At 36.2% G+C, this 20,934-nt stretch overlaps 1 protein-coding gene across 5 annotated transcripts in view; it reads right to left on the bottom strand.

Annotated features, from left to right (window-relative positions):
- The window catches only part of LOC149789863 (mitogen-activated protein kinase kinase kinase 13-like), a 245,253-nt gene that overhangs the window by 59,202 nt on the left and 165,117 nt on the right, over positions 1 to 20,934 (bottom strand). For all 5 annotated transcript variants that reach the window (XM_089971848.1, XM_089971847.1, XM_089971849.1 and 2 more), the window contains 2 exons: positions 18,725 to 18,834; positions 8,301 to 8,417 (listed from right to left, as the gene is read on the bottom strand). In XM_089971848.1, coding sequence (XP_089827974.1) covers positions 8,301 to 8,417; positions 18,725 to 18,834 — 227 coding nt within the window. The remainder of the gene's footprint in view (positions 1 to 8,300; positions 8,418 to 18,724; positions 18,835 to 20,934) is intronic.

The following is a 20,934-nucleotide window of genomic DNA, read 5'->3' as shown; positions in this document are numbered from 1 at the left end:
ACTATTAGTTATGGACTCGTTCCGGGCTCACATCATTGATGACATGAAGAAACAGTTGTGGTGCGGAAATGTTGTACCAGCAATAGTACCAGGAGGCTGCACATCCAAGTTGCAACCTTTTGACATGAGCATCAATAAACCTATCAAGAGCTACTTCTGTCGCCGCTGGATGGAATATATCAGGGATGCTATGAATGCATTAAAATCATCTATAATAATAATAATAATAATAAAATAATAATAATGACCTTATTTAAAGAGGGTAACACAATTAGCTAAAAACTAATCTACCTTGAGGCCCTCATACAAAGGAATTTATTTATTTAAGCTGCATCTCTGAAGCCACTGAATATATTGGGTTTGGAAGAAGGAAATAGAGTGGGCATTTCTAATCTCAACTGGAATACTATTCCAGAGCAGAGTTCCAGAGTATTGGAAACTTTTTTTAAATAACTCCTTATTTGGTTTGGGAATTTTATACTGTTTGGTAGACATGGATCGCAGGTGGGGAGTATTACCAGGTAGCCTATACTGGAATAGTGATTGTAAATATTCAGGAGCACTATTCTGAGATATCCTGTACATTAATTTGGCTTTTCTCAAACAGATTCGGTCTTTAATAGGTAATATTTTTAACCTACCAGCTAAACTTTCCTTGCTTTCTTTCTGGATTGATATTAGCCCAAATGCTCTTTTTTGAAGATGTGCCAGCTTTGCTATGTTTTTATCATTTGAATTACCCCATACTGTACTACAGTAGTCCAAATAGGGTTGTATGTAACTGTTATAAAATAGTTTCCTGTGCCTTTCAGGGAGAAAATGTCTTATCCTACTGAGAAGCCATAAACTTGAATTGACTTTTTTACTGGTATGTTTGATATGTTCAGTCCATGATAGGTTATTATCTACCAGAACACCAAGTAGCCTATCATGACAGACTATTTGCAGATTTGTATCCTTCCATGTCAGACATAGTTCATCACTATCAAGATTTGTCCTTCTTTGCCGTGTTGAGATAAGTAATATTTTAGTTTTACCAGTATTTACCACCATGCCATTACATGTGCACCAGTTTTCCAGTTTGTTTAGTGCATTCTGTAAAGAAATTTCGAGCTCATGCTTTGTGTTTTGGATGTCTGACAATGTTGTGTCATCTGCATAGAGATCTGTAGATGATATTGAGTCTCTTAGTAAAAGTGGTAGGTCATTAATAAATAAAATGAATAGTAGTGGACCTAGAATTGAGCCTTGTGGTACTCCATATCTAATTGTTTCAGGTTCAGACGGAACATTATTTATGTAAACATGTTGTGTTCTCTCATTTAAGTATGAAGTAAACCATCTAATTGTTCTTTCATCACACTGGTAGATTTTCAGTTTCTTCAAAAGGATTTCATGATCCACCATGTCAAAAGCTTTCCTGAAATCTACAAATACAGTTCCTATTATTCTACCTTGGTCAAGTGCTTGAAGCCATTTATCAGTTAGGGAGATCAAGGCAGTCTCACAGGAATGGTTCTGTCTAAAGCCTGATTGATTAGGGTGTAACAGCAAGTGTTTGGTTAAATATGACATGAATGAGTCATGGACATGTTTTTCAATCAATTTTGACAAGTTTGGTAGTATTGAAATTGGTCGGTAGTTATCAGCATCATCCTTAGAACCAGATTTGTGAATAGGAGTTACTTTTGCAGTTTTCCATATTTTGGGGACAGATGAGGTTGCAATACTTAAATTAATTATGAATGTTATGCTATCTACAATAGCAAAGGCAGAAGATTTAATGAGTCGTGGACCAATCTGATCAAGTCCTGTAGCTTTCTTGGTATCAAGTTCACTGAGACATTTTTTAACAAAGTTTTTTGACACTGGTGGGATAGAGAAACATACCTCCTTTGAGATTTTACTGCTGCAGAACTTTTTCAGTTCATTAAAGTTGTTTTCTATCAATGGCTCTTTTAACTTTGTGGTAATGTTGATGAAAAAATCATTGAAAACATTTGCAATGTCAGTTTCATCAGTGACTATGGTGTCATTTACCAGAAGTGAGTGAATTTTATTTGTCTGTTTTTTGTGCGTTCCTCCAGTGAGTTCATTGAAGACTTTCCAAATGGAGTTTGTGTTGCTCTTTTTGTTTTCAAGTAATGATTGATAATAAGTTTTTTTAGCTTTTTTGATCATACTTGTTATTTTATTTCTCCATACTTTATATTGTGCATGGTTTTCCATAGCCTTGAATTTGTCTCGTGTTTTCATAGCATCTAGGATTTCAGTAGTAAGCCAATTAGGTTGAAAATCAGTCTTTACTCGATGTACTTTCAGTGGTGCATGCTTGGATACTACATCCATAAATAAGTCAGTCCACACCCTCATGGCTTCATCTATGTCATCCAAATTTTGGATCATACTCCATGGAACTTTATATAGGTCATTGAGAAATTGTTCTTCATTAAAAGTTTTGAACGATCTGTAAGTGATCGTTTTATGTGTATTTTTCTTATTTTTCTTGCATTTAACCTTTCTTGTCAAAAAAGTAGGATAGTGGTCACTAAGACCAACATTTGGTACATTAACACAAGCCACATTGTCTGGTAGATTAGTATAAATGTGATCAATAAGAGTGCTTGATTTTTCTGTTACCCTTGTAGGCTCATTTACCAGCTGGTCTAGGCCTAATGATTCAATAAATTCCATCCAGTTGTTCCTTATTTGAGTATTGAGAAGGTCCTTATTTATATCTCCGAGTATATATGTTTCTTTCTCCTGTGCTAGAACACTTTCTATTTGTTTCAAAAAGTTATCATTCCAAAATGCTTTGGAGGAAGGTGGTCTATAAATGAAACCAGCTAGGAAAGATTTTGCATTATTTTGAAAAATTTCCACCCAGATACTCTCAATTTCATGTGACTCCAAGTCAAGTCGCCTTTTTACATTTACATCTTCCCTAATGTATACAACAAGACCCCCCCCTGCTGTCTCTCTGTCCCTACGAAATGGTTTATTGTAGCCTTGACAGTGAAATAGATCATCATTGTGGTTAGCATTTAATTTGGTTTCAGTGAGTCCTAAAACATGTATATTATTTTCCATGGAAGACAACATTAACTTAATCTGGTCTATCTTTCCCACTATACCTTGTACATTTAAGTGACCTATGTTAAAACCTTTTGTATTTAGTTTCATATCAATTACATGTATGTCATCATGCAATGGGGTACTCACTGAGATTGTCTCCATACTGCTTTTATCATTCTGACATCCTATTTCTATATTTAAATGTTCATATATATTAGCATCTTCAAAGTCACATACAAACCCTGAAAATCCATTTACATTTGCATCTACAATAGTGTCCATTGAATAGTTAGAGTCAAGAGTCCCAATGGGTACATTTAGTTTTTTTGTAAATGAAGCGTTGGCATTCTCCTCTTTGCCAGCTTCCTAATATGTATACATTGATGGACAAAGTCTTTGTTTGTGTCCATATTTATGGCACCTAAAACACTCGATCTGTTTGCCATGATGGCATACCTGTGTCAAGTGCCCAGTTTCTCCACAGTTAAGACAACACTCTTCATTAAAGTGCTTGAAAATAGGGGCATACATGTTAATATTTCTCAGCAGCTGAGAGGTTCCTTTTCTGCTTAGATGAATTTTGTCTCTGTGGTAGAGACTAAGGTTGACATCCTGATTCTGAATGAAGAAAGATTTGTATTGTGGAATGTACTGTAGGTTGAAATCTTCACATAAGTCAATTATCAGATCATTTATTTCTTTGGCCTTGGTGTCCACACGAGGAGGTAGTCCCGATATCATTAATTTACATGTATTTGGGCTGCAATATCTAGCAGCATACAATAAACTTTCAAAATCTGTTTTGAGTTGATTTAGTGACCTTCCCTCACAGGCATCATTTCCACCTACTAAAATAATAATTTGTTTGTATTTGGTTAGGTCACTGTTCATTATTCTGTCAGTGATGTTGTTGATTTTTGCACCTCTTAAAGTCTGTACATCTGTTTTAAAAAGTCTCCTTGGTATTATACTTTTCAAAATTGAGGAGCCAATTATTAGAGTCCTATCTTTTCTGGCTTGTGATGTCGTGTGTTGGACTCTGGATTGTATTTCAGACACATATCTTGGAGGAAGGGGTGCTGAAATTGGTGTTTCAGTTGTGTGAACTACTGTTGTTTATTCTGACACAATTGTCTGAGCACTGGGAAATGCAGTTGTTGGTGAACGTAACAGACTTGTTTGAACTGCGGGCCATGGATGTACACTTATTGCTGTTGCAGGTGTGTCACATGACTGAGAGGGGGATACTGTTGTCTGCAATGCAGGATTACTTTGGGCATCAGTTTTTATTTGCATGGTCATTTTACATTTTCTTTTGGCTGGTACTGGGACTGTCTGTGTCTGAGCATCTGATACTGTTGATATTTGGGAGTCTGTCTGAATTGCTGTTTCACATGAGGTTACTTGCTCATTAACCCTTCCCTGTGCTGATTTAATAGCATGTCACTGTAGTTTTAATTCTTCGATTTGGGTCTCCAATTTCCTAATTGTTTTTTGATGTACACACATGGAGAAATCATTAAGGCTTAAGCCATCACTGCTGTGGTCATGATTTATGGAGCGTGTAATTGCCTGACACTCTGGAGGGGTGTTAATTTTATTGCCTGAGTCATTTAGGTCAAAGACTTTAGGAACTGTTTCATGTTTGGTACTACATCTAGTTACTGGTGTAGATGTCAGCATATAAATGCCTTTAGCATGGGTATTCTCATCCTGTTTACATTTACAGATAATATGATCTAACCATGTGAGACTGTTCAGCCCCTGTATATGTAAGACACATGTTGTTTTATACAATGTAGCTGTCACAGTGTTTTTCTCTTTTGTTCTGTAGATAATACCATTTTGTACACTTGAACTGCATGAAGTCATGCAAGGTTCTGAATCCAATATCTGTTTTACAAACTCAAACTTTTGTGGATCTATATTCACAGTGATACTGTATTTATTATGTTTGACCCTCAAGAATTCTGGAGTGTCAGCCATAATGGATAATTCCAAATCATCATCTGCACCATTGTTTTCATTTTTATTCTGAACATGACTTTCCTGCATGGGATTATCTGTGTGGCTCTGATCTTCAGGTATATCAGACATACTAAAGCCAGAGAATGATGCAGAAAAGGTTGAGCTGAGTGTGTTGAGTAAGGAACCTACAAGGCTGGTATTTAAATATGTTTCCATGATTCTGATATTTTCAGCTTGTTCATAGCAGTGATAGCAAAGTATATCAGATCCTTATTTATGACTAGCACATATCCATAAACTTTTGAATGAAACTTGCATAATGTGTTTGAGTTGGTATCAACTGAAGTTCAGATATGGTAGGTGTAGTTCAATTTCAAGTATATCCACTTCGGTAGCCATCTTGGATAGCCAAAAATCCTTTGTTCTGAACAGGTTTCCAAATTCACTTGAATACATGAACATGTGCACATAAAATTTCACTTACACTAACTTAATATTGTCATAAATCCACAGTATAAATGATGGCTACAGGTATTAGCATATTTAACACCAGTTTTTACATCAAGTTCATGGAGCTGAGTGGAGCTGTGTTAAGACCACATATACATGGCAGCCATCTTTTTCAAAGCAGTAACGGACGGATCAAGACAGCCAGCAAACAGACTGTACTGGACTGGGTTGTAAATGCCATGGACACATTGAAGAAAAAGCACACAGTGATAACAAAATCTTTCAAGGTGTGCGGCATCAGTGTCAATCTGAGCAGAAGTGAAAACGCGCTGATCAGAAATGACAAACAATTAAATAATATGGACGATGATAGTGATACAGAATTTGAGTGCTTTTCGACCAAGGACCTAAAAAAGACTATGGACAAGCTATTTGAAATTAAATAATATATTTAAATATATTACAGCATTAATTAAATCATATTTCTTTTCATTCTTTGATATTGCTATTTATTGTGTATGGCTTAATATAAAAATGTTTATCTATCTGCATACATACATACATACACATACATACATACATACATACATACATACGTACATACATGCATACATACGATTAAGAATTTTCAATTATATTAGTTCAGGGAAGTTCATGATCACATTAAATAATAGGTGACCAAATGAAGCGAACTTTGTATCAGTTAAATTAACGGCAAACACATTGTGAATTTTACATTAAAACAGATCTTCCTAGATTGTGTCCGAAAATATAAAATGTAGAAAAAAATATAGCAGAGCAATGTCCGAAAACTTACAAGGCATTTAAATATTACATTTCCCCCCAAAAAACAGTGTCTGAAAACAGTGTCCTGAAAACATAAGGTAAATGTACTCAAATTGGCACATGACATCCAATAAACATAATTGTGTCCCTTCCAGCTTTTATTCACAAGAATCTGAATATACCTTTTTATTCTTCTGTGTTGATTATTAACACTTTTCAAGAGGCTTATTTTCCCTTTCTTCTTAAATATGCATTGCTTGCTGGATGCCATTTTATAAAAATTCTATAATCAACAGTTTGATCAGTGACATGCAGATGCTTCACATGAACAAATAGGTGCAGTTTAAAGTGTCTGAGGTGCTGTTGTAAAGTTAGTCTGGTTCCCTGACTAATTTCACTAATTCTAATATGAAACCCACATCAAATCAAACACGGATGGACCAATTATCCAGATTTTTTGGCAATGATCATTTTTCTGTAGTACTTGCTTTCATGCTTTAAATCCATCTTTTAAGGGTAATTTTCATAAGTCTTATGACCAAATCATAGGGACTGGCCTGTCTGTAATTATATGCCATTATTAGGTAACAGCAAGATTTATTTTCATCACATACTAGTATTTTTTCTAATTCTATGATCTCTGTGGAGTCTTGGAAGGGTAAAAAAAAGTAATTTCCAGATTTTCATACAAAGTTCAACATCATTTTTGTTTTAAGGAAAACTCTGGCATCTGAGAATATAAATCAATGAAGGGACTGATGATCTTCTGACCAAAAGAATTTCCACAAATCCATAAAAGACCATTTCTTTTTTAATACTATTGTTTCAATCATTTATTTTATTTAGGACATTGTAAGAAAAGTCTTCTGGTGAAAAGACCATACTGATAATAATTTCCATTCAAGAGGAGTAACAATACGATTTTAATTGGACATCAGATCAACACCATTTCCATTCAAGAGGAGTAACAATATTGGACATCAGATCAACATTGTTTCCATTCAAGAGGAGTAACAATACGATTTTAATTGGATATCAGATCAACAATGTTTCCATTCATGAGGAGTAACAATATTGGACATCAGATCAACACAGTTTCCATTCAAGAGGAATAACAATACAATTTTAATTCCATGGCAATCCTAAAAACAGTTTAGCAATTACAAACTTGTTCTAATGGCCAGACTGACTATGAAAAAAAAACCATAATGGATCTTTCCTGGATCTGTGACCAGTACAGGGCCTAGCTGAAAAGTTTGCTTCTGAATTATCCTTCACTGTTTAAAGGATTAAATAATGCACTGTATTAAAATTATAGGAACAAACAAGTAAATATTAAAAGTCCAATGAACCAATGTTGGTAATATATGACAGGTCCACAGTGAAAAAAAATCAGTCATGGACCTCAAACCACTGTAAGCTTCAGGCCCTGCACTAGAGCTAAAAATGAAAAATTGATGAAAGATGATACATAAAGTTTATATTTTTATCCAGATTGATTTTACGGTTCTAATGGCAAGTTATTAAATTTAAGCAGATACAAGCTGAAACTAAGTCTCCAAAGAAAATGCATTGAGTGACAGACTTAAACAATATCAAACCTGAAATGTTTGCTCTCATGTGATGCAACGGGTACAACACTAGTAGATGCATACAAATTCTCTGTACTAGATCCTAGCCCCTGATAAATCACTACTAACACAAACTCCTCTAGAACATTCAGTATATCCATAGAAGAGATGGTTCTTTATTTCTGAGGTTGAGGAAAGATAAAGGTATGATTTAAGAAGATCAGGCTGGTGCTCCATGCACTAGATCCTAAATTTGCTGTTATGTTATAGTACCATTCTCTCAGTATTAATTGATCAAGTGTCACTTCAATTAGATGTAGACATGCTCTCTCAGAAGAGATCTATAAGTGAAGGAGGAAAAACTTACATGCCAGAAGAGTTTTCATTATTATTTGAGGGGTATATGTGCATGTGCATGTGAAAGAGAGTTCAGAAGTAAAATATGCATACTTGATAAGTTCTCGTTCTCTCTTTTCCAGTTGCAGCATGCAGGCTGTCAGCTCCATGTACAGGTTATTGGCCCGCTCCAGTTTCCTCTCATAATGCTCCCGCACATCCTGTGCATGTCTGAAAAAAGGATACATATTGTACATTTACAACATCTAATGACCACAACAACAAAAAAACTATTACATGTTTCTAGCGTAAATCTTGGATAAATATGACAAGTGAGGAGCTCTGAATAAATACTGACTGAGAACCATTTTCCAAAGTCAGAGACACAAGTGTGTCTTCGATCACTCGCCCAGATGACATCTGCCTAACAATGGAAAAAGCATGTTCCCATTTCCATTTCATATGCATGTTCTGCATAGCCAACATACAGAATACCTTCCTCTTCTGACTTGCTGGGTCCCAAGTGGCCAAGTGGTCTAAAGCATTAAATGTTAACGTTCACTGCTGTCTCACCTCTATCTACATGGGTTCAAGTCTCAGGCTCAGCCAATTTGGGTAAGTGAGAAAGCTTGCCTGTAGCTTTTTGTGGGTTGGTGTTTTTTCCCCAGAGTTTTCCCATGTTCTTCCTCCACCATTTATACTAGCTGCCATGTATAGCCTAACTTGTGTTAAAAAATGGTGTTAAACCCTACAACAAGAACAACAACAATCTTTTGACTTGGACCAAGACCAAAGGGCATCAGAGTGGGATGGGAGGTAGAAATCTTTGCAATAGTAGCAGGCAAGTATTGCAGATTAGTTCACCCATCCACCAACTACATTTTATTAGCAGCAATACAATATCTGCTACTACTGCATTACTGAATTTACTAGTTATGAGGGTGCCCCAAACAAATAACTGGTACAAGAAAATAATGCACTTACCCTTACAGGAGGAGATTCAATACTGTATGCTGGTAAATGGCTTTGGCCATAAGCTCTACAATCATGACTGGACCAAATGAGTGAGTGCCTTCATTCTGGTGCACCAAAGATCAATTAAAGGTGAAAGGATCAAACAGCAGTATGATACCTCCAGAGGCCAGCTCTCAAAACATCTTTCAAAAAGTTATTAAAGTAGGAATAAGATGCATCAGGTGGCACTCATCAGTTATCATGTGCTTTTGAGAGTGTCACATATCTAAGGTGAAGATGTTTGCATTTGAAATAATGCAGAGTGGAGAGAATGTTGGCATACCTCTATGCTACTTTGATGTAATTGGCTGACATTTCTTTGGATATTGTACTTTTGGAAACTGTACATGATCTTAGCACACTGCTAACTAAAATGACTGCTCCCTTGTACTAAAAAAATCAGCCTGAATTAGTCTAAAGTACACTATCTTTGGCACCTATTAAAATAGGGAAAATGAGTTTTTCCTGACTAGACAATATCAGCTTCTGAAAGTGCAATGGGTGAATTACAAAATACATAAAATATATTTAAAAAATTAGCGGCTCTTTTTTTTATAATTTACCTCTGAAGTCCAGGAAGTGAAAATGATCAAGTGGAGCTATAGTTTACTGAAAGGTATGCATCTGGAGTAAGGCCAAGCTGTATACTCTGTAACCCATGTTACACCCATCAATCATACACCAAAATAAAGGGAATTAAAGGTTCTTTGAACAATACCTAAGATAGACAAGGTCTTTTTTAAATAGCCAGTATAACAAGTGAGGACACCCAGGGAAATTCTTTCATCTTCTAACACTATGCAAAATATGAAACTGTAGAGCGCCACCTGGAAATGGTAGCTGCCAAAATATTAGAAGAACCCTTGAGAGGTAGAAAGAGAAGATTCTGAATCTTCAGTCTCTGGACAAAAAATAAGCCCATCTTAATCATCTTCAGCACATATATAACTAAAACAGAAAATAATAACTGGAACTGAAGCTGCTGAAGGTAGCTGATATTTAGCCAGATAAAGACTGGCAAAGAAAAAAAAACAAAATCACAGTTACCCCTGAACCTTAAACATTCCTTTCCAGCATACAAAGTAAAAAGCTCATTCATTGTCACTCATGCTAAGGAAATGAGGAAAACTGCCTTAAGGGTAATGTTCTTGAAGTAAGTTTTATTCAAAGAATCTTAAGGGGGTTTCTATAATGCCTCAGGAACACAAGCAAGGTTCCATCTGGGCTTTAGTGAGTGAGAAACAAGTCTCTAAAGTCCAAAATACCTGATGGGATCAGAAAGATGATGGTCCAATCCACTGGCAAAACTTGTAGTAAACTTGAAAGGGTTAGAATTATTGTCCTTTGCTGTAGGAAAAACTACAGCTCTCCTCGAAAAGGAAAAGAGGAAAGTCTGCACCCGCATTTAAAGAGGTTCAGTTAGGATCAACACATTTTCTACTGCATCAATTACAGAAGAATCTCCACCCTGAACTTTGGAATTGGATTGCATCCTGGCCTAATCCATGCAGCTGACAACTTTGCTCAGTCACTGGTCCTTGCAATTCAATAGTTAAGATGTGACAAGTGTGAAGGTTGAGAATCTGCGGGTTGTTGCGTAGTAGAGTCCTTTGATACAATATTGTAGCTTCAATATGGTTGAGGCTATGAAGTTAAACTATAGTGTGCAATGAGGAAATTAAACTTATGATACAAATTATTAAGCCAACATATCGTAAAATATATTGGTATGTTTACACAAATCAAACTTGACCACCATGATGGGTAGCATGAGATTCACGTGGTAATTCACTTTCTAAATAAGGCTTCCTATACCATATTTGGATATTTTATGACACATTATTCAATGCATAAAATATTTACTACAGTCTGTTTCCATTTTCAAAGAAGGATGCAATGTCCTTATATGGCACACCAAAAAACAATGCTGAAAGAAGAAGTAGTTATTAAATGAATTAATATGGTGGACAATCCAACATATAGTTTTCTACTAAAATAAACGCTATTTTACTCATGTTGGTACAGCGAAATTTGTTAACACTGGTATGAAGTAAGAAGATCATTTGATTTGTTAAAGGATAAGGATGCAATATCTTCAAAACCCTTTTGAAAATATGCTGCAAAAGATGTTCCAATGAATCGATATACTGGAATGTTTTAGTACCCATCCATGAGGTAGGGTATTAATATTAGTACCAAGAGTCTCTCTGCTGCAACAGCACGTCCCTCCTCTGTGGTAATATACTTGGCTATTCTACTAGAATGTCAAGTAGAAAGTTGAACCATGACCGCTGTGGCCTGGGGGGGGGGGTAGGGTAGTGCTATCATGATGAGCTGGAACATGAAGATTCTCACTTGGTGGAGAACCTGCTGGATTATTCTGAAGGGTGGGAAAGTGCGTGCATACAAATGATTTCACTTCAGATTTAAAGTGTTCACTGCCCTGCCTTTCTGATCTGGCAAAAGCGAGACCTAAAAAGGTGTTTTTCATATTTAATCTTGTAGCATACAAGTCCACTAACGGTTTCCCCACCCCGGTGAAAAAGCATACCTGCTACCAAATGGTGCCAAGACAACATAGCCCACTCTGTAATGCAGACCACCAGGATATTCCTTTTCTATGGAATATGGTGGATTCTGAGAGTGATCTTCTCTGAGATGGCCCAATGATGGAAATTCTTGATATCAACAATGAGAATGAGCATGTGTTCCTCAATAACTCTTGATTTATGCTACTACTGTCATGTTGTCCAAGGCAACAACAGCACAATGGCATCTTATGAGGCTGACACACCCCTGTATGGCCAGAAACAATGCCCTCATTTCTACATGGTTCCCACGCTTCTCTAAATATAAATTTCCAGGTCTTTTCCAGGCTTTTTCCAGGATGAAACTAATTTTTTCAAGGTTAACATATGACCAGGGCTGAGCAAGTCCCATAGCCCGACGTCCTGGACTAGTCATTTTTGAAGTCGGACAAGTAAAATTTTCCAAGTCGCTAGTCCGGGACAAGTGCTTTTTAAAAAAGTCGGGCTAGTCCTTATTTTCGTGCTTTAATCACTATATCTACCTTTATTTGGCCAATCATGCCCTCTGGGCGTACTGAATACTTGATCCTACCCCTCTTCGTGTATACATTTACATCCTGTTAATGCTTGACTGCATATTGGGCCAAGCGACCAAATTATCGGCAAATCAAAACACGTCAAACAAAAGAAAGCCAGTATGATCAATTAGCAGTGTTGTAAGCAGTTTTGTTGCAAGAGTTTACTCAATCTAGATCATAACGAGCGGCTCACTATGATTTTAATCCAGTGAGTCAGTGTAATTAAATTAATGAAAGGTACTTTACCGACATCAGTGACAGTGTTGGGTTTCTTTATGAAATGATTCAATGACAGTAATGATTCTTTAATTTATAACTGATTATACAGATGATTAACTTCCACATGCGATATTGTCTTTGAAGCGAAACAATTACGCTAATTAATGAGCTGTTTCAGTTCATATTTAAAAGAGAAAATTGATGTTATGATCACTTTAGAAGTAGTTGTCAAGCAAGCTGAAAGTTACTCTGTGGATAAAATGTTGTTGTTGTTGTTGTTGTGGGGTTTAACGCCATTTTTCAGCATGATAGGCTATACATGGCGGCCAGTATTAATGGTGGAGGAAGAAACTGGAAAACCCCGGAAAGAACCACCTACCCACGAGAAGCTACTGGCAAGCTTTCTCACATGCCCACATTGGCTGAATCTTAGACTCGAACCGCCGCAGACAGAGGTGAGATGGCAGTGATCCGTAACGAAGAGCGCTTTAGACCACTCAGCCACTCGGGGCCCCGTGGATAAAATGAGTTTGCTAAATCATTTTCACAAGGAAGGTAATAACGGTGATTCGGCAAAGGTAAATTTGATTGAAAATGGAGGGATAAAATGTAAGACGGATAATGAGTGTGCGGTAGCTATTTCTGATTGTGAACGAGGATTTAGTTTAATGAACTTAATCAAGACTTCTTTAAGGAATTCCTTAAACCAAAAGAGTTTACAAATGCTAATGAACATTTCTGCAAATGAACCAGAGCTTGAGGATTTTAACCCAGACACAGCTATCAGCTGCTGGCTTAGTGCTGGTGGCAGATATATACATGGACATATTTTCAAATCCATCAGCTAAAACATATATACATGAACCTGAAGAAGCCAAATGTATAACAATCAATGTTTTTGAAAAATTAAATTCTTTTCAGAAGTAATTATGTATATTAAATTTTTTCTTTCTTCAATGGATTAAGTACATAGGTCTCATCAAATCTCGGCAAGTGATTACCATTTTGAGACCAGTGAAAAGTAAGGTGGGACTAGTGAAGTGTAAGGTTGGACTAGTGAAGAGAAAGGTGGGACAAGTGAATTTTCTGAAACCACATGTCCTGGACTAGTGGTTAAAAAAAAATTTGCTCAGCCCTGCATATGACCATTACTGAATGGAATTAAAGAACATTTGGATTATAAAATATGCATTTTCCAAATCTGAAGATGTTTCTCTTTCAAGACTCTCCAAAACATTTTTGTCAGAAAAGATGATCATGTACAAAACCACAAAATAAGTCAAACGAAACTAATTTGACTATATTCCCATAAATTGGCATTTAAAGCCATTTCAATGTACAGAATAAAAAATTCTCACTTTACTTTGCTGACCTGCATTATGTTGTTACATGGAAACAACATAATTAGCATAAATTATTTTGTTTCCTTTCAAACCTTTAATTCCAAACAATTCTAGAGCAATATGTGTGCATGTTGTACAAAGTAAACATTTCCTATCACAATATGAAAAAACCCCAATAAATGGAAAGTTTTAGAATCTTATCTTGTTACAAAAAAAGTTTAACCATGAAATTATCTGTGTCAATAAAATCTCAAGACTTTTCAAACAACCTAAACTCCTTAAGAGGACTTGGTTAAAAATTCCATCATTTAAAGACATTTACAAAAGGGTTAGAGTCCAAGGCTCGGCTAGCGTGGGTACGTGGGAAAGCCTGCCAGTAGCTTCTCGTGGGTTGGTGGTTCTTCCCTGGGTTTTCCAGGGTTCTTCCTCCACCAGTTATACTGGCTGCCATGTATAACCTATCTTGTGCTGAAAAATGGCGTTAAACCCTAGAACAACAACAGAAGGGTTGATTTTAATTTTGACAAAAGACCTTCAAAATTATATATTGTTGTATAAACAAGGACTGAATTTTCTGTTAAAATCAACTTGTCTTCTTGTAGTTCAATAAACCAATCCCCAAACCTGTACTAATACATGGGCTCTTATCATTTCTTAATATATAATAAAAGGGACGACAATTTCCCAATTCTCCTGTGTTCCATGTAAGATCTGAAACCAGTACTTCAAGCTACATGTCACTGTGTAACAGTTTTGCACCAAAATTCAGCTCAGAGATTTGAAATTTTTCTAATCCGGGTTTCCACCGAATATTACAACCTCATTTTTCACATTTGGACATTTTGGATGGAGTGTGGGTCCAGAGCAATTACACATAAAAAATTTGGAATCTGCTGCCATCGTAAGATAGCTTACCAGCGGGCCTAGCAAATTTAAGCTAGGTTATATCGACTTATACCTGCATGAAATCGATAGGAAAATTATTTCTTTTCTCAAAAATGGCAAGTATTATAATCATTATGTCTTTAATCCGCTGATAGACTAGACGAAACTCAGCATAGATGAAACCTGACCCGGTACTCGCCATTTGCATTAATAATAGTCACATTACTTCAAAAATCTCAAACAATGACATCGGAAGTCCAATAGGCATGTGATATCAACAACAAACTATTTTTTAATGTTGTTGTACAAAATTTCAATTATACTAAATGAAAGTCTGATACCTTTTGTAAAAACCAAAAAGAACATATAATTCTCAACATATTTATTAGGAGAACAACTACAAGAAATTTGGCCAGTCTGATTCATCAAGCAGAATAGTCTGGTTTCTTGTTTTGTATGCTCCACACGTGAGAGACCACATGTCAACATGGTAGTCACATGATACAACAAAACTCTGAAGTTGGTCTTGGAATGAATATAGAGAATTATGTGCTCTTTCAGTTTTGTATTTTTATTACAACCAGTACACGACTTTCATTTAATATTTTTTTCTACAACATTTGAAAATGATGGTGTGCTTGTCCGACGTGCTATCAAAATCGCTAGTACCAGCTCAAATTTCATCAACGCATTAGTTTCATCGTCTTTCAGCAGACTGAAGACATAATGATTTTAATACTCTCGCAATTTCTGAGAAAATAAATAATTTTCATATCGATTTCATGCAGGTATAACTTGATTTAACAACGTTCAAGTTTGCTAGCCCATCCACTGAGCGGAAATGCTTTAATGCCACCATGTTGGCCTCTTGTGATGCTAGACTGGTTTTCATACATTCCATATAAAAAAAACCCATAGATATCGAGCTGCCTGTGAAACAAAAAGTCTACTAGATGAATCTAATCCACTGAGCATTTGGATTGTCAAAACAAATATATTTATGGCAAGCACCCAAATGATCCATACTGCAACCTCCTAATATTCTGGTTAGAACTTGATAAATTTAATTCACGATCAGTTCAATTATGACTCAATTACATAATTGTTTCGGGTGTCACGTTGTGGAGGAAAATTCCCGGGTTTTTCCGACTTTCGTCAATATTTGCAAAATTCAAGGACTTTTCACGGTCAGGAAAAAAATTATCATTTCTCCAGACTTTTTTCCGATTTCCCGGTAGCGTGGGAACCCTGTTTCTAGCTTGTTTACATGAAGGGCCTCTTCTTCCCAAGGCTAATGTCTCCAAATAACTACCTCCTTCGGCTCCAGGTAACCAACACTTTATCCTGAATCTGATGCATTTGTGCAGAGACAGGAGTGGGGTTTGGGCCTATGAATCAGGTCATTGTTGAGAAACCAAGCCTGATCTAGGCACCATCTGATGTGGTGATGAAAACCGATTCTAGCTTGTGCAGTTTCCAGTTTGTTAAAAGCATAATCTGGACAGTGTAAAAGTGAAGTCTCCCAAGGGTAACTAGATCCACAGCCATATTCAGAATTCATAGGACAGGAAGAGAGAGAAGAAAAGGTGAGTTAACAATAAAGTCTTGGTCATAAGACCCACTATGAGAGACAGAATCTCAGCAGTCATGACTGGTGTGATGCAAACCCTCCTTTGATTGGTGAGAAAATTCATCTCTAAGTATACAAAATCCAGAGAAGGAATGAGATCAGAGTTCTAATGGTTGGGAATTAGACAACAACAAAAAGAGGGATAGGTCCTTAAGGAGATTATCCCTAAGACATTGTGCATCAACTAGCCATCAAAATACTGATCAAAATACTGGAGGATGTGAAAGTCTAAACAGCACAGCCACTATTATCCCCATCAACTTGATTAAATTGGGGAGCAGAGGCAAGTCCAAAAAGAAGGGCCGAAAATTGATATACTTCCACCATAGTATGACAAAACTGGAGCTATTTTTCTATAAGTAGGGAGATGGAGATGTCAAGGTATGTGCCATACAGTTCTATGAAAGCCACCCAATCAAAAGGCACTATGGCATTTCCTGATCAAAGCAGAAGCCTCTATCTGCAAAAGTTCTTTCCAAAAAAATCTGTTCAACGTGGAAAGACTGAGGATGTGTCAAAACCTTCTATCATTTTCCAACACCAAAAATATCCAGGAATATAAATTGGTTGTTTTCCACCATCTCAACTGCTCCTTTCTGCAGAAGGATGTGTACCTCTTCCCTGAGATGAACTAATTTGGACTGAAGAAAACAATTTGGTGTCCATGACAGAAGAGGATGTTTTAGGAAGCAAAGCTAGTATCCCTCCTTTAATACAGAATGGCTTCACACATTATATGTGAAAGCCCTTAATACCAAAATATGTCTTCTTTGTCATGATGTTTTCTGATAATTCTTTTAAGCAGTCATTGTTTAAAAGTTTTTCTGTCATTAGTAATGGTGGTTATACTGAATTTGTATAAACCTTAAAGCACTCATAGTTATGACTCTTTCTTTCATGCTTGGTCAAGTTCTGTTTTCTATTTTTAGCAATAGTGGTCATATTTGATGGCAACAAGGCATCATTTGTAAATATCTCAAGGTTCTTCATGCAGGGATACCTTCTGTCAAATTTGATCAAATATTAATCAGGTCAGATTGTGAAGTCATTTAAAGGTGTTTCTGCATTTTAGTAACAGCAGCCATATTTGACTGTGGATCAGCATCATTCGTACAAAATGGAATGTCCTTCATGCCAGGTTGTTCTGTCAAATATGGTCAAAATTCACCTGGTAGTATTTGAGAAGAAGTAAAAAATAGCCAAGATACATGATGGATGACAAATGATAGACACAGGGTCATACCATGATGGATGACAAATGGCAGACAGAGGGTCATACCTTAAGCTCTAAAAAAATAGCCAAGATACATGATGGATGACAAATGACAGATACAGGGTCATACCATAAGATACATGATGGATGACAAATGACAGAAACAGGGTCATACCATAAGCTCTAAAAAAAAAGCCAAGATACATGATGGATGACAAATGACAGATACAGGGTCATACCATAAGATACATGATGGATGACAAATGACAGATACAGGGTCATACCATAAGTTCTAAAAAAATAAGCAAAGATATCTGATAGATGACAAGTGACAGACACAGGGTCATGCCATAAGATACATGATGGATGACAAATGACAGATACAGGGTCATACCATAAGATCTAAAAAGAATAACAAAGATATATGATGGATGACAAGTGACAGACACAGGGTTATGCCATAAGATACATGAGGGGTGACAAATGACTGACACAGGGTCATACCCTAAAATACACGATGGACAACAAATGACAGATACAGGGTCATACCATAAGGTACATGATGGACAACAAATGACAGATACAGGGTCATATCCTAAAATACATGATGGACAACAAATGACAGACACAGGGTCATACCATAAGCTCTAAAAAATAGCCAAGATACATGATGGATGACAAATTACAGAAATAGGGTCATACCATAAGCTCTAAAAAAAATAGCCAAGATACATGATGGACGACAAATGACAGATACAGGGTCATACCATAAGTTTTAAAAATATAGCAAAGATATGTGATGGATGACAAGTGACAGACACAGGGTCATGCCATAAGATACATGAAGGATGACAAATGACTGACACAGGGTCATACCATAAGGTACATGATGGACAACAAATGACAGACACAGGGTCATACCATAAGGTACATGATGGACAACAAATGACAGATACAGGGTCATACCCTAAAATACATGATGGACAACAAATGACAGACACAGGGTCATACCACAAGCTCATTTGGCCTTATGTCTAGGGGAGTTAATTATACATGGCTTTTATCAAGACAACATGAATATATTTAGGAATTTCACCACACTGAATTCTACAAACACTAAAAAGGTACCTCAATTCCTCCAACCTCCTCTTGATCAGTTCCTCCTCACTCTGAGGAATATGTGTACCCTCATGGCGAATCTTCTGCAGCTTGTCCCGGATCTCCTCCTTCCATTTGACCTGCAATATTACATGTTTGAAAGAAACTTTGAGCTGTCAGACTGCTGTCATGAAGACTTCATCCTAATTTGCCAAATGAGTCTTTTTAAGAATATTTCAAATATTGAGTTTTTTTGTAGTTATATCATGTGTCACTATAATGAAACTTATTCTATACATTTCTGCATTCCTAGTTTTACAACCAAAATAATATTTCTTAAAATTGTTCTGATTTAATACTGTGATAAACAATCACTTCTACTTCACCAATGTTGTGCTCCATTTTTAATGTTTCAAATAATGTAGTTTGGTTCTGTTAGGGTCTTCTTTGGGATTTGAATAAGACATGCCTCATGGCATGGTTACACTAAAATTGTCTATTCTACAAAATAATCGAAGCTTTTCAAACTCGTTTTAAATTTGAACCACATGTATATGAATTGGTTTAAAGCTTGGCTGAATTTTCACAAGATGGTAAATAAATATATCATCTATTAGGCAGTGTATCCCTCAGAGGTGTAAAATTGAGGGTAAAAAAGAAAACCTTGGTGTCAGAACTGGGGGTCAAATAAAAAATGTGGGGGTCAAAAATGTACTGACAAATTTTCATCTGCCTCATACTTTTTCAGCTTGAAATAGGATATTGCAACTTGCACAACATACTCTCTCTCTTTCTAAACATACAAAATAAACCAACATGCACAATTAACAAACAAATGCATTGTCCATTCAAAGAATAATTTTATTAATTCATTTTTCTTTTAAAGTCATACTTTTAACAGTCCCCTTATAATCTTTTTGAAGCAATATTATAGACCAACACATTACATACAAGCCAATACAAAAAGCCTAATAAATCTTTTTAACCAAATGGCAGTTAATTTACTACTTGTCATAAAATGTGTACTATCATTAGTTTCATTGTACTTCATCCTAGAACAAATTTATCCAAAAATCAAGGAGGCTAATGATTCATCTTGTTTCTAATAAGTTACACTTGAACTTTAAGATCTTTCTTTTATTGCATTAAAGTTGAAAACCAACAAAATCTGCAATGACCCCCTGACTGTGTAACCCAAATAAATGCATTTGTCTTGGCAAGTTTACTGATTTCTTTGTTGTGAATGTCTTGGGTCATAATGTGTCCTTCAAATATCTTGTGGCGAACGAGGGCAGGTTTGTTAAAATTCTTAAACCCTGTCACGAAAGGATTATTCACATTTGCAGTCTTCGCAATCATGCGATCAGAAGTCACACTGGTATTAATCCTAATGGATGTGCCGTATTCCAGTCAAGGGAATTATTTTCTCCAATTTTCATTAAAGTTAGATCAACAGTTACTCTTTTGTGTTCTGCTTCTTTCACTTTCTTCGCTACTGATTCTTAATGCACAACGTTTTAATCTAAGATCACTTTCTAGTGCAACAAGCATTGAGGTTAAACATCAAGATGACATCTTGCTGAGCTCGATGGAAATGGCATGAGAGCTCGCGAGATGAGGGGATGCTACTCCGTCATAACATTGCCTATGCTAGTCTGGTTCCTTATTTCATATGTTCCCTGCGTTGCACTCCGCTATATGAATAGAGGAGCGCAACACAGGGAGTAAACAAAGCAGGGAACCAGTCAATGCCTATGCTCGAATTATACACGATGCCACACCTCGTCCAATGCATTGGATAGCAAATAAATCCTGATCGTATTATGCGAATCCTTTGGATCAAAAAAACAAAAATGCACAGCGACAAAATGTGTGCATCAATTTTCTCCAGCATGCATCCCTGACACACAAATGTGCGTAAAGGGAAACATTGTTGGGTGTTTCATGCTGTCAAAATTAGAGGTCCATATGGTGTGCCAAGGACTTCTCAGTGACACATTATAAAACCTGAGACAAAGTATTTGAAAAAAATGAGGTATTAGTAAGAATAATATTTAAGCAAAAACATTTTAAAAGAAAACAATTTAAACATGAAATGGTAATATAATGGATCTTAGATGAAACATGAAAACAAATGTGAAACTCTAGAATAAAACTGCACTGTCAAATATTCATGTATTAGGCATGCATTTTGTAATGCCTGGCTACCAACATTTGTCAGTTATCATGTATGATGTTAA

This window comes from Sinohyriopsis cumingii, chromosome 10, assembly GCF_028554795.1.
Source record: "Sinohyriopsis cumingii isolate HCF-2022 chromosome 10, ASM2855479v2, whole genome shotgun sequence".
NCBI lineage: Eukaryota > Metazoa > Mollusca > Bivalvia > Unionida > Unionidae > Sinohyriopsis > Sinohyriopsis cumingii.
This window is presented reverse-complemented; position numbering and strand designations above follow the sequence as displayed.